General features: G+C 55.3%; 1 protein-coding gene across 2 annotated transcripts; it reads left to right on the forward strand.

Annotated features, from left to right (window-relative positions):
- Positions 1–936: 936 nt before the first annotated feature.
- LOC126938751 (TBC1 domain family member 3D-like) lies at positions 937–12,980 on the forward strand. Of its 2 annotated transcripts, XM_050763282.1 has the most exons (13): positions 937–1,075; positions 2,510–2,576; positions 2,739–2,821; positions 3,922–4,143; positions 5,557–5,666; positions 6,918–6,966; positions 7,531–7,651; positions 8,366–8,460; positions 8,807–8,872; positions 9,312–9,411; positions 9,783–9,935; positions 11,488–11,601; positions 12,003–12,980. In XM_050763282.1, the coding sequence occupies exons 4-13, from the start codon at positions 4,009–4,011 to the stop codon at positions 12,137–12,139; spliced, it is 1,080 nt and encodes a 359-aa protein (XP_050619239.1). In that variant the 5' UTR covers positions 937–1,075; positions 2,510–2,576; positions 2,739–2,821; positions 3,922–4,008; the 3' UTR covers positions 12,140–12,980. The 2 variants fall into 2 exon arrangements, 1 of the variants encoding a protein (XP_050619239.1); XR_007720163.1 differs by lacking the exons at positions 8,807–8,872; positions 9,312–9,411; positions 9,783–9,935; positions 11,488–11,601; positions 12,003–12,980 and adding exons at positions 4,630–4,710; positions 5,139–5,245 and having other exon boundaries at positions 7,460–8,443.
- The last annotated feature ends 1,689 nt before the right edge of the window (positions 12,981–14,669 follow it).

Consider the following 14,669-nt stretch of genomic DNA (forward strand, 5'->3'; position numbering starts at 1 on the left):
AGTAGAGACACAGTCATCCAATTTCTTTTCTGAATATTTTCCATCTGCTGTTGGCTGAATCCACAGAGGCAGAGTTCTCAGATATGAGGGCCAAGTATGCTTTGAAAGTAGGATGGGTGAGGTTGCTAATGAGTACAAGGGAGTAAGTGTCAATCAGGAGGGCCCTGCATTGGGTCATCTGGATGCCCTAGCTCAGGACTTGAGGCTCCAGGTTTGGATGGCACAGGCAGGCTCAGCCCAGGTGAAAACGCTCCCCTTGAATGTCTTTTCATCCCAAGCTCTTTCTGGCCCCTGGAATTTGGCATCCCCTAGGATGCCTTGGGTGGAAGGACAGATGAACCAGATTTTAGAAAACATGTCTAGAAGAGTGAGCCCCTACTATGTGCCGGGCACTTTCCCCACAGGATCCTCTAGCTGGAATAACCAAGGGTCATGGAGAGAAATACCCAGTTAAAATATCAGAAATAAAAAAAGAGATACCATTAGAGATACTAAAAAGACCATTAGAGATACTAAAAAGACCATTAGAGATACTAAAAAGATCATTAGGTAATAGTATTAGCATTTTTATTCTGAGATTCAACAGCAGCAGTCACTTCCCTCCACCCCTATGTGTATCCCAGGACCACCCTGGGCGGGAAGGGCTGAGGTCAGGGAGTACCCATGGATGCTCTCATGCTGGCCCTGAGCCCCAGGGGTGACAGTGACAAGGAATGGGGTGCACACATGAGTGAGGCAGCCAGGCCTGGCCAGAGAAGCAACAGACGCGTGCACGGACGTGTTTACCTACATACACGTGTGCACACACGTGTGCAAACACATGGCACACAAGCATGATGATGCCTTAGGCAGTGGAGGATGCTGACTCTGGGCCCTGCTGACCCGGGCAAGGCCCCATTGTGATGCATGCCTTTACCTCAGAATGTCACTGGTGCTTAACACCCGTCCGATCTCCGGCCTGCCTCTGTGTTCTACAGCAGCTACACACACACAGTGGTATCTGGAGCAGCTCTGTGGACTCAAAGGTTTTCTCCCTGAGAGGCGTAACACAGGCCAGCTGATTCATCAGAATCAGGTGAGTGTGACCTGCTCTCTTCCCTCCATGCTGACTAGGGGACAGTGGCTATGGTGTGGGTGGTGCTGGCCTCTGGGCACCTGCCAAGGAGGGTCATCCCTGAGCACTCACCAGGTGTCTGTTCTATGCTGCCCATGTAGACAATTGTCTCTTTCGTCCTCATGGTGGCTCCCAGATGTAACCATTAGAAAGGCGAGACGTCTGGGGTCAGAGAGGCGGTAACCAGCCTGGGAATCCCGACATGACCCTGGGTTTTGCTCTTGGCCCTGCCCTGTGCCATGCTGGACTTCAGGCCTGAACCCTGCAGGCCCCCTGCCCTAGATCCGAAATCTGTCCGGGGTTTCTGATCCCGATGGGGCAGAGCCTCGCCCTGGCAGAGCCACTGGGATGGATCCACTGTGGGTGGGAATGAGGGGAGGGTCCTCAGAACACATCTGTGGCCTAAGCTGGGTCCTGATGGTCCCTGTGGGACCCACTGGGCACACACGGTCCCTTGTCCGGGAGTGGTATGGGGAGCCTTCTGCCTTTGAGCAGCTGTGGAAAATGAAGGAGCCCTGGAGAACTGACTAGAGGGAGACTATCCTCCCTTCTGTTCAAAGGGGTCCAGGTTCTGGGGTTGTCCCCAAGTATTTCTTTCTCTGGTCCTCTGGAGCCTCACCCTCCTTTTGTCCCAAGTGTTCCCAGGAGGGACAGTCCATCTAGGTGTTCTCCAGGACCAAGGACCCACTGTTCTTCCTCAGTGACCCACGAAAATGAAGCCCCCTCCTGTAGGGACAGCTCAGAGTGGTGGAGTCCACAGTCCCTCCCCGAGAGATGTGGCTTCCATGAGCACAGAGGCTGCTTTGGAGACAGTATATTATTTTCATCCCCCAAACCAAACACCCTCCTGCTCAACTGGTGTTGTTCCTAAAGTGGCTTCACTGGTGAGACTGAAGAGCCACGATAGCCCAAGTGATGAGTGGAGCAGAACCGAGCAGTCAGGAGAGATCTTGTTCCCTGCAGGAAACTGGGCATCTCTGTGGTCCCTGAGCATCCCAGGAGGTCAATTGTACAGAGACCTCTGGTCCCTGTCCCCAGTCTGCCTCCACATCCCTGGAATAGCCCCTCATGGGCCCTTCAACCTTGGCATCATTCAATCTGCCAGGGCAGGTGTGTACCCATTTCATGGCATTTGGGGACAACAGGATTCTCTGTCCAGGTCCCACTGTTCTCAAGTCCTTGGGAAGATTCCCACCTCTGCTTGGGGCTTGAGACTGCAGAGACCCATGCAGGTGTGGGCCACTGGGTAAAAGGTCTGGCCCATTTTCACCTGAGGGCAGTGGTGGAATAGGGGGTTACGCAGCCAGGCAGCATCTGGGAGCCAGGTGGAAGCAGTTCAGGCGTTCTCTGGAGGTCTCACGTACAGTGTAACATTTAGACGATTTTGTCTCACAGGATGGACATGGTAGAGGACGCAGATACTTTGGAGGAGCGAGAGGACATCATTATGAACTATGAGAAGGTACAGGTCAGTCTGCTCCTTGGAGGAAGGCCTCTTCCAGTGTGCCCTGGTCAAAGGGTCCTGGGGTCCCTAGGAGCACAGGGTGGGGACGAGTGGCCAGTACCCACAGGCCCTTTCACCCTTTACCTTGAACCCCTCACCAAGGCTCCCTCTGGGTTACAGGGACACCGAACTGGGCTGCCAGAGGACATGGGGTCTGAGCCTGTTGGAATCTACAACAACATTGATCGCTTTAGGATTCTGCAGTGAGTCATCTGTGCTCCCCTCACCCCTAAAGCACCTGACTCAGCTCAGGGACGGGTTTGCTTTTAGAAAGGACTTTCTGAGTCAGGACATGTCTCACCAGGTCGGGCCAACCTCCTTTCCAGGGTCAGAACTGGCTCCCCTGCAGGTCCAGCCCAAGGTTGCTGTTAGGCCAGAGGTGCGGGGCCCATCTAGGGAGCAAGTGGGAATGGAGAGGGGGCTAGGTCAGGCCCCTGGACTCTCAGCAGTTCTGCCCCAAGTTAGCACAAGAGGAGCGGGGCAGCCTGAGGGTCTGGCCCTGTCCACTTGGAGGCAACCCCAGTAAGATCCAAGGGTTGTGGCCACAGGGTGAGGGGATGCCTGGCCCAGCCTCGGGGCTGTTGTCCAGCAGGTCTCTGGTCTCTGAGAGCCCACCTGCCCCTGTTCTCCCCCATTTCCCTAGAGCTACAGCCCTCACTGTCCCCATGGGGAAGGGGGAAAGGCATGGGGACATTGGGGGCTGTGGCCTTAGGGGAATGGGGGAGAAGATGGGCAGGGCCTCGTTCTGGGCATCTCACAGTGAGGCCAGGGAGGCAGTAGATCTTGAGGCTAATGACCCTGGGTCTGGTGCTGGGAAGGGATCTGGGGCCAGGTAAGAGGAGCCCAGGCTGAAGCCCATCCCTCAGGGATCATAGAATGCAAAGACGGAGGATCCTGGGAAAGGTAGGGTGGGAGGGAGCTGATGAGCCATGCCACTTCTGAAACGCAGTGTGTGTGGCTTGGGTGCAGGGAGAGGCAGGTGGATGCTGGGAGGTCAAACCCTGCAAGGGCCTTGGGAGTGTCAGGTGGGATGGGCCCTCGGTGCAACCTGGGTGCACCGGGCAGGTCACAGGCCAGGCTCCCTAGACCCCGGCAGGTCCACATCACATGGTCACTCCCAGAGGGACTCCTGTCAGGGCCCAGTCACCCCATCCCATCTCAGGGCTGACCTTTCTCAGCTCAAGCACAAAGCATTACTTCCAGTCCAGGAGGGGTAGCCCCCATTTTACACCCTGACCGCCCCCCACACCAGGGGCCCCCATTAGCCTCGGCCAGGCTGGCCCTGCACTCCCTCTTTTCCCAGGTCCTGGACCCTCCTGGGAGTCAGCCGCACAGAAAGGCCCTTGTCCTTCCTTCCCTGTGCCTTCTCCTGGGCTGAGCCCTGAGTTGGATGGGGACAGAGCCAGTCCTTTCTGGGGATTGGCTCCCAGACCAGGATGGCTCCAGGCCCTGTGCAGGTTCTCAGCTCTGCCTGGACTGCAATACAGTGAGACGGAACTGCCCTGTCAGTGCCCAGGAGGCAAAGGTAAGAGCCTGATCCTTGGGGGTGCTGGTCCAGGGACAGGGGGACTCGGCAAGTGGTCAGTGAGGCAGAGGAAGCAGCGGGCCTGGGTGGTAGCAGGTGGGGGCAACACGCTGTCACTGGGAGGGGCAGCTGTCCCTGCTGGACCTGACCCCAGTTTGCTGTATCTCTGGCAGTTTGATGAAATTCCAAAGTGAGAACCACAGTTGTGGCTTGGGGGTGGCTGCCCACTTGTGTTAGGACCCCACCTAGAGGCTGGGACCTGACCTAAGACTGATGTGTCTGTGGCCTGAGGATGGCACGTCCCAGGGTCCCAAAGCCAGCCCACTGGCACTCGTGTGCTCAAAGGCCCTCAGCCCTTAGGGTCTGCCCTTCCCTGGCTCCCTCCAGCTGGGTCCCACCAGGGCTCCAGAGCCCAAGATCCAGCATCCACAGGCGGCTCTGGGAAGCCTGGCAGCTCCGCTAACTCCAACATTCCTCATTTGACAGCGAATGCGGTGGGAGATGAGATGAAAGAGCAAGTGGATGGAAATGCTGGGAGAATGGGAGACATATCAGAACAGCAAAAAAGTAATGTGTGGAGGGACAGGTCCCTGGAACCACTCTCTGCAGAGACAGGGACAGGCACCCATGGCTGTGGCCTGGCACCGGTAGCCTCTCAGAGGGCGGGTGTCTTCACCCAGAGGACCACAGGCCTGCTTGTGCAAGTGTCACCTTGCTGAGAGGGAATCTGAATCTAGGGCTAGGGCCACCCCTAGCTCAGGGCTATGGATGCCTACTGGTGACCCAAAAGAAGGAAAAGGTCCAGATCAGAGTTCAGGACTCTGAGTGCCCATCTACTCTTCCAATCCTGGGAAGGGAGACCCTGTCCTAGCTTGATTTCACCTCTACCGAGGAATCATGGGGCCAAAACCACTAAGATTTCCAGGATCCTCATGCTTTGGTCCTGGCTGGGGTCGCCCCGTGGCCTGTGACACCAGATCACTTTCTGCCCACAGCTGATTGATCGAGTGTATAAGGGCATTCCCATGAACGTCTGGGGACAAGTGTGGTCAGTCCTCCTGAACATCCAGGAAGTCAAGACGAAAACCCCCTAAAATACAAGGTACACTAAGCCAGAGCACAACAAACAGGCCAGGCTGGGTCAGGACCCAGTTCTCCAACTGCAGGGAACGTCATGCCCAGGCTTGGGGAGTGGGTGCTGTGGTCAGATGCTCATCCTAAGCACGGACAGTGACATAGGAACCACAGACCTCCCCAGCTTCAGAAACAAGCCAAAAAGCAGCTTTCTGCGGAAGGAAACCTTTCTTTCCTTCCTTCCTTCCAAAAGTGCTGACTGTGGGCTGACTGCCATTTGGGGCAGGGAGTCTTCCATCTGTTCTGAGGCTGCTTCCTCCTCTTGGCCCTGCCCTACAGGTCATGAAGGAGAAGGGCAAGAGATCCTCTGAACACATCCACCAGATCGACCTGGACGTGAACTGGACACTAAGAAACCACATCTTCTTCAGGGATCGATATGGAACCAAGTAAGCCTACGGGAGCCATAGTGTCCCAGCAGAGATGGAGTGAACCAGAGGGATGGGGACTTCCCCGGAGCAGAAGCCAGGGTCACCCATGAGAGATGACAGAGCTCTCAAGAGCTCTCATGGCCCAGGGAACAGCCGGCACCATGGATGGAGCACCTCCCAGGTTCCAAGCCCCAGGCCAGGCTGGAACGTGTGGGGCCAGAACCCAGGGGAATCCTGCAGAGATAGAAGGCAGCAAAGAAAATCATGCACAATGGTGAAAGGTGCTCTCCCTGACCCACGGGGACCCATGGCAGGACCCACGGGAGGGTGGCAGGATGGAGGCCCCACGAGCCTCCCCAGGCAACACTGACAGCACCAAATGCTGGGGGAATTCAGGTTCCTGGAAACTCTCATCCAGGTCTGCTGGGAACATGACACGGCACAGCCACTTTGGCAGCCAGTTGGGCAGTGGCTCACAAAGCTCAATGGACTTGAACCAAGCGTCACCAAAGTGTCACAGATATTGAACCCACTGATTAGAAAACTGACATCCACAGGAAACCTTCATGCCACGTACACTGCTTGATTCATCATCACTCATACACAGAGCCTTAGGGAACGACCTTCAACATGGGAATGCAGAGAGGAAGGCTGGTCCTTTCAACAGTAGAAGACTCAGTGAGAAAAGGGAATGAGCCAGTGATGCCTGCACGAACATGGGTGAATCCTAGATGCATTTTGCTAAGGGAAAGAAGCCAGACCCAATAAGCTACCACTGTAGGATTCCAAACGTCGGCCATTCTGGAAAAGGCCAAACCATAGGGACTGAGAACCGGTCTGAGTGGCCAGGGGCTGACGGACTGGGGAGAGGCTGGGTGCATAGGGGCCACCCTGGAGACTTGGAGGATGAAGGAGTTGCTCCAGGAGAGGCTGGAGCGGTGGCCGGGAGACTCTGCACATTGGTTTAGAACCACGGAGGAACTGTACACCCAAAGACTGAACTGGCGTGCGTACAAACCAAAAAAAAAAAAAAAAAAAAAAAATCAGAGGGAAAATGATCGGTCAACTTACTGTACAATTGGACTATTAGCATTTCACAGATGTGGATTTTACTGAAACATTTCTTAAATAGTCAAAGGCCCTGAAGAGCTCACTGTTTATCTGGTGAATCACCTGAATCTGAAATTGGATTTGTTGTTAGGCTTTGTAGACAAAGTGAAACTAACATCTGCACAAAAGAAACAAAAGTCCCCTTTATCTGTTTTTTAGGCAGCGGGAACTATTCTACATCCTCCTGGCATATTCAGAGTATAACCCGGTGAGTATTCCCGGCAGTGACCATATTCCCATATTCACGGCTATATTCCCAGACCATATTTCCATATTCCTGGGTGTGGATGTCTGGTGGGGGTGTCATTGCTTCTTTCAAAGTTAGTATTTGTGACCCCCGGGGATATAGGAGGTAGGACTTCAGCTCACCGCTGGCATAAACCTCCAAGCAAGGGGGTGGTCTCAAGGGGTCACACTGAGACACAAAGGAGTCGGGCATGGACTCCTGGTGTCACCTGGGCCTGACCACCACTTCTTGGAACAAGAAATGACGCCCTCCTCCTGGGACTGCCCCAAAGCCTAGGAGCTTGGCAGCATCACACGCAGGACGGTGCTATCAGGAGACATTTTGGACAAGGTGCTGAAAGGCCCGATGGACATAGCTCTTGTCATAAAATGAATTTGCATCCTGAGGAAGCCTCTTCTTCAGAGGAAGCCTCCCCAGTCACCTCTGCCTTCTCTGATGACATGAATCCTCCCAGGTGACCTCAGCCCTCCCAGGTGACCTCAGCCCTCCCAGGTGATGTCCTTCCACAGTGACTGACTCTTGCAGGAGGTGGGCTACTGCAGGGACCTGAGCCACGTCGCTGCCTTGTTCCTCCTTTATCTGCCTGAGGAGGATGCATTCTGGGCACTGGTGCAGCTGCTGGCCAGTGAGAGGCACTCCCTGCAGGGTAGGTGGACAGCTGCCCCCAGGGCCTCATGCAGTCAGACCCGGGAATGGCCACCCTGGCCAGGTGATCTCGGCTTTCAGTGAAGACACCTTCCTTGTGTCACCAGCTTGTTGGGTGCCTTTAGGATGTCTCTGCTGAGGGTCCTCAGGAGCCCAGGGCTGAGCTCCAGAACCCAAGTCAGACACCTTTCATCCCCATCAGCAGAGGGCATCTCATCCTCCCTGTGGCTGCCCTCTGTGTCCTGGAGCCACGCCCTCCGGCTCTGATTCTGTGCAGCTGACTCTCCCCTCCCTGAGAGTCCTCCTGCCCTTCAGCTGCCCAGGCTCCAGCTTCCCTTGGTACCCACAAATGGGCCAACCAAGCCCAGATGGCAGCATCTCCCCATCCCATGTCCCCTGGCCTGACGCCACTTCCAGGAGGTGACCACGAAGCCCAGCACCCACCCTGTTCTGGCCGCCCTCTGTCATGGCCTCAAAGTCAGGCTTGCCCTTTGTGCACCCTGGTCCAGGAGGCCTCCAGGAGCACCTCCAGCCAGGCTCCAAGGGATGTTCCCACCTCTTCTCTCCAGGGCCAAGGCCACATGGTAGGGTCACTAGATGGGAGGGTGGGAGGCTTCGGGGTTTGGGGGGCTCTGCGGCTGCGCATCTCTTCCAGCTGATGGCTCCACATCTTGGGAGAAGGCTCTGATTTCATGATGGGCTGAGGGCTTCTCAGGATTCCACAGCCCAAATGGCGGGACAGTCCAGGGGCTCCAAGACCATCAGGAGCGTGTGGTCCCCACGTCACAACCCAAGACCATGTGGCATCTGGTGAGTTTATGGTCCCCTCGGCTCTTCCCCAGAGGCCCTGCATCCTGTGGGGCTGGAGGAACGAGGGCTGGAGCCCCTCGTGGGGCTGGTGACTGCCTGAGTCCCAGCCAGGATCTGACCTGGGACGTTGGGTTCTCCATGGGCTGGGAGTTGGTTTGCTTTCCTGCTCTGGAGGAGACAGAGGCGCAGGGATAGGGACCCAGCTCCCGCAGAGCAGGGCTAAGGGCAGTGTGTCCACCGGGAGTGCCAGAAGGTGAAGATGTTGGGGGGAGCCCAGGACACCACCCAGTGTTCTGCACTTGGGGAAGGATCTTCAGAGGATCTTCACCTCTGTTCCTCCCATCAGGACAAGGAAGGTCTGTGCGCACAGTGTTCCTCATTCAGCTGGCTTCTCTGGATGCTGAATATTGGGGTAAGGAGGCACAGGGAGACCCTGGCTCAGGGACCCTCCTTGCCCTGCAGTGCCCTGCTTCCCCAGCCCGGGGGTCCGGCTCACCCACAGCCCACAGGAGGCTCAGGCGGATCCCCACAGGACATACAAGCAAGACCCTCTGCCCAAGAGGGGTCATCCCAGGGCAGAGGCCAGGGCTCAAACTCAGCCTCATGGACAGACCCGGCCCGATTTGGGAGGGCTCAGGGGAGCCGCAAGCCCTGAGGAAGCCCCTCTCTCCACTGAAATGAGTGCCCCCCATAAGGAGCTGCAAGACCTTGTTTGACCTAGCCTCCTGGAGGGGTCGGGTGACCCTCATGGGGAAGGTCACTGAGTCTGGTCACTGTGACCCAGTGTGCAGCTTGAGCCACCAGCCCTGGCCTGGAAGAGCCAGGTCCTCCCGTGTCTACTTTCCCCACAGATCTTTCTCGGGCTCATCCTGCGCCTGTGGGACATATATTTGCTGGAAGGGGAACAGATGTTGATGCCGATAACAAGCACTGCCTTTAAGGTTCAGAGGAGTAAGTCCACATGTGCCCAGTGGGATCTGGGGAGCACTGGGGTCAAACTCCAACTAGCCCAAGGGCAACTTCCTCACACAGTCCTCATGATCCTCTGTTCTGGCCCAGAGGGAGGTCTGGCCAGGTGGGCTGGGCGGGGCACAGTGACACCGAGCCCATCCCTCACACGACCCAGATGAAAGTCAGGAGTGTGGTGAGCACTTCCCTACCCAGGCCGCTCCCGCAACCACAGCCTCCTGTGCACATCTGGACCCCTGGGGTGGTCACAAAAGGATCCGGCACTGCCCAGTGGGAGACTGAAGTGGCCATGGGGTGTGGGCTCTGACCCTTCCCAGGGGACTCTCCTGGCCTTATGCCCACCTTGTCTCTAGAGCGCCACATGAAGACGTCCAGGTCTGGCCTGTGGGCACGTTTTCGAGACCAGTTCTTCCATACCTGGGCCCTGGATGATGACACTGTTCTTAATCATCTTTGGGCCTCTATGAAGAAACTAACAAGGAAGCATGGGGACCTGCCACCCCCAGGTGGGCTCCAGTACCAGGTCCCCTCCTGAGTCACCCTCTGGGGCAGTCAATACTAGGGGAGTGCCCAGGACCCCCAACCCTACTACCTGGGCCTTCCTCTTCACCTTTTCTTCCTCCTCTTCCTCCTGGACTCTAAGAAAGTATAGGAGGCCCACCGGTCCTCAGGGCAGGCGCTCAGTGCGTATGTACTGGACATGCTGTGCACACAGGAGGGGGATGTGGGCAAGACCCTCCAACAAGCCCCCTCCCACTTTCCACGGTGGCCCGCTCTCCCCCTCACAGGGCCCTCAAGGGCACTAGACGAGCCAGACCCATTCCTGAGAGCCTCCGCCCCTCCCTGCAAGCGCTGACAGCCTCAGAGAGCAGCAGAGGCCCCTCACTCCTGCAGACCCCTCCACGGGTGCCAGGACAACAAGGCTTGAGCCAGGGAGACAAGGGAATCAGTGTCTCTGACCCCCATAGCATTTAGGGAGAGGGCACAGGTGGGACCCTGGGCCCAGAGCCAGAGCCAAGAGTTCAGCCAGGTGTGGGAATGGTCAGCCCAGGATGGGGCAGCCCAGGAGGGCAGAGGGTGACTCACGTCCAGGCCCAGTCACCCACTGAGGAGACACGTCCCCACATAAGGTGGCAAGGGGGCTGGGTGACAGCCAAGGCCCCTCCCATCTGAGTTCTGACTGGGGGCCATATCCCAGGCCCAACAGCCCTGGGACAAGATTGTGTAGCAGGAAGCCCCCAACCAGGCTGAACCCTGGGGGCAGTCCCAGGAGCCACCTGCCATGCCCTGAGAGCTTCCCCACACCAGGTGGCACACGCCCCTTCCTCTGGGATCAGCAGACTATAGGTGTGTCCTCAGTGTCAGACCACGGGGCCACAGAGAGACCCTGAGGACTCCAGAGACCCAGGTAGGTGGGGCCTGGATGGGAAAGGCCTGCATGGGCTCACTGGAGACACTGACCACATCTGTTTCCTTTCAACCAAACCCGAGCAAGGGTCCTCGGCACCCAGGTCTGTGCCAGCTTCACATGGCAGGAAGACACTCTGCAAGGGGGACAGGCAGGCCCTTCCCAGCCCCCCAGCCCAGTTCCAGCAGCCCATTTGGTCAGCTTCCCTACCTCGTCCCACACCCTCTCCTAGTGGGGCTGTCCATGAGGCCAAGGCCCAAGAACATGAGGGGGGCTTCTGGGGAGCCCAGGGCAGCAGACCACTCTCTGGGGGCACCCGGGAGTCAGGACATGCCCAGCCTGGCCCCGGCTCAGGGAGGACTTTGGCGTTCCTGGAGATTCCTGGAGTGGAACTTGATGCCCCAGCTCCCGACAGACCTGGATGTGGGGGACCCTTGGTTCCCCCATGAGGATTTCAAACAGAGCTGCTGGGTCCATCTTCCTTCTGAATGTGTCCTGGGCAGCCACGGGACCATGGGACAGGCCTAGCCCAGGAAGCCCAGGGGGACCCTGACACTGGGCCCAGCCCAGGCCCATCAGGACTAAGAGGGAGGTCGGGAGATAACCCCACTGCAACATGGGCACCTGCATCTGGCCCTCTCGGTGACCAGTGACTGGCACGTCTGGAAGGAGCCAGGGTGGCACCCCACCAGCAGCCCTAGACACCTTGGAAAATCCCATTCAATGGGGAGGCCAGTCCCATCAAGGCCACGAGAGACAGAGAGGTGAGCATGGGAGCCCCAGCCAACCAGCAGCATGCCCTAGGACCTCTGTCCCAACCTGTGGGCCTGTGTCCCCCTTCCAGGGCACAATTCCCAAGCCAAGTGGGGCCTAGCCTAGACCCCAGCCCTGGGAAGAGAAGGGCACCAGGGGTATAGTGGGCTCCCAGCTGCAGTCAGTATGGCCATGCAGGGGACCCTGGCGCTGCAGAGCTCTGCCACTGTCACAATTCACCTCACAGAAGCCGGGCAAATCCCGAAGCCTTGCAGCCACTGCGGCAGCCACTGCAGGCGCCACCACCAGGTGCCTTCCAGCTGCCAGTGCAGGCTTTCCTGACAGGAGGGCACCCTGCAGCCCTGGCCTCAGCAGCTCAGACTCTGAAGGTATCTGTTATTCATGTTCCCAGTACTCCCACCAAAGAGAATTACTATGGAGGGTGACGTTGGTCCTGAGTTGAGCAAAACAGCATGCCCTGTGGATGGAGCCAGCTTCTTTCCAAGCCACCACACTTGTTGGATGGGCCCACGGAGCAGGTGGCCTTGAGACCGGCATGGGGATGGAAGAGGCTCAGCATCCTGCACATGCCCTTACCAAGGCTCACCAGGCTGACACCGCTGCTGAGCACCACATTTGTGGATGAGAGACTCACACCTAGTCCCTGGGATGGCACAATTTCCCAGGAGGATCTGCTGGCCACCTGCTGGCAGGCTGACCACACTGCGGAGGGGTTGAGATTGGCTTTCCCTGCACTGAGCCACAATGTGGACATGGACCTGTGGGCCCTGCAGTGCACACAGCACTGCCTCCGAGCAGGACCCCCCATTCACAGCTAGGGACAAGCAGTGCTCCCACCTCAGGGCCTTGGCTCTGCCACCTCTACTTTGAATGTTCTCAGTTCCCTCCAGGCTTCTAGCAGCATCTGGGCCAGGGCTCATGGCTGGATAAACACCCGAGGTCCCAAACAAGTTTCTCATCCTCGTTTTATTTTTTGTTAAACTTATGAAAATTTATTAAGATATGACTTACATCCCGGGTAAGTGCATAGCTCAAAAGACATTCAGAGATGGAACACACCAGCCCCCAGATCACAAAGCCAACCATGCCCAGCCCCTCCCAGCACTCCCAGCCCCAAAACCCGTGTTCTGACTTCTGACAACACCATGAGCCTACCTTTGTACTTTACACTCATGGAAGGATAACCACCTTCATGTTGTAAAATAAATGTTACTGTTGAAATGATTTTACACATACACCTTCCATCCAGCTGCCCTCAATAAGGACGTTTTGCAGTACCATGGCACATAAGAAATTTAGGCCGGGTGTGGTGGCTCATGCCTATAATCCCAGCAATTTGAGAGTTCGAGGCAGGAGGTTCAGGCTCATTTGAGCCCAGGAGTTTGAGACCAGCCTGGGAAACATAGGTAGACCCTTTCTCTACAGAAAAGTAAAAGAAATTAGCCAGGCATGGTGGCGTGTGCCTATAGTCCCACCTATTCAGGAGGCTGAGGTGGGAAGATTGCTTGAGTAATTGAGTTCCAGGAAGCAGGGAGCACTGCACTCCAGCCTAAGTGACAGAGTGAGACTTTGTCTCCTATAAAAACAAAACAAGAAATTTAACATTGGTGCAATCCTATTAACTAAATGGTAATGTGAACTATTATCTAAGGTTATTAATGCAGTAATTATATGAATAGGGTGAAATTTATTCAGACTTCACCCATTTTTGCCTAGCTTCTCATACCTGTCCAGGGATCCCACCTCTGACTCACCCTCTGCCTTTAGTTCGTGTCTCCTTAGCTTCCTCCAGGTGGTCCAGCCAAACACACACCTGGGCTGAATGGTAGAGCTGATTGCTCCTGGGCTCCAAACCTCTACAGCATGTTACCATGTTGAGTACTGTAGGCAATGGTAACATAATGGTGGCTATCTGTGTATCTAAACACAGAAAAAGATCATAAAAATACAGTGTAAACAATAAAAAATGGTACACTTGTCCAGGTGTAGTGGTTCATGCCTATAATCCCAGCAATCTGGGAAGCCATGGTGGGAGGATCACTTGGGCCCAGGAGTTCAAGACTAGTCTGGGCAACATAACATAATATTTAAGAAGGCCCCATCTCTTCTTAAATATCAATTTTTAGAGATGGTACACCTGTATAGGGTGGATCCATTATAACCTATGGGAACCACCATCCTGTATGCATTCTGGCATGGACTGAAATGTCGTTATCTGACACTGATTGCATAAGTAGAGATAATTTTAAGCATACAAGAAGATGTACTTAGGTTATATGCAAATACTGCACCAGTTTATATCAGGACTTTGGTATCTGTGGGAGATGGGGAAACTGATTCCCCACATACATTGAGGGGCAACTGTAAACATTTCAGGCCCCACAGAATGCTCAATTTCCTGCACCCCCATCCCGAGGTAAATTCTATTACTGGAGATTAGTTTGCCTGATGATAACTTCATATAAATGGAATCACACATGATCTCTTCTTGTAGACCTATTCTTATAGGTCTAACTTCTGTCACTCACACATGAGCTATGAGAGATTCATTCATATTGTAGCCACAATTTATTCATTTTCTTTGCTGTGTAGTATTCTAGTCTTGAATGTCCCATGATTTTTTATTCATTCTTCTGTGATGGGTATTTGGGAAGTTTCTAGTGTGAGGCTATTACAAATTGTGCTGCTATGAGGGTTGTTTTACTTGTATTTTAGTGAAGGTATAGACACATCTGTGTAAGGTACACGTGCAGGAAGGAAATTGCTAGCTCATGGGAGGCAAATGTTTAGCTTTGGTGAATATTACCAATCATTCTAAAATGTTTGTTCCACTTCACCTGTTCATCCGTGAGTTGGAGCGTTCCATCCACAGCTTGGGCTGTCTCAGAAAGACCTGGGCTCAGTCCCATTCAGCCACTTAGTAGCTGTGTCCCTTTGGACAAACCATGTAACTTCTCTGAGCCTCAGGGTCCTCATCTGTAAACTGGGCTGCTGGCGGTCCTTACCTCGCAGGGCCACTGGGAGGACTAAGTGAGATGAAAGCCGACTCCCTGAGAGA

The sequence above is a fragment of the Macaca thibetana genome, chromosome 16, assembly GCF_024542745.1.
Source record: "Macaca thibetana thibetana isolate TM-01 chromosome 16, ASM2454274v1, whole genome shotgun sequence".
NCBI classification, from domain to species: Eukaryota; Metazoa; Chordata; class Mammalia; order Primates; family Cercopithecidae; genus Macaca; species Macaca thibetana.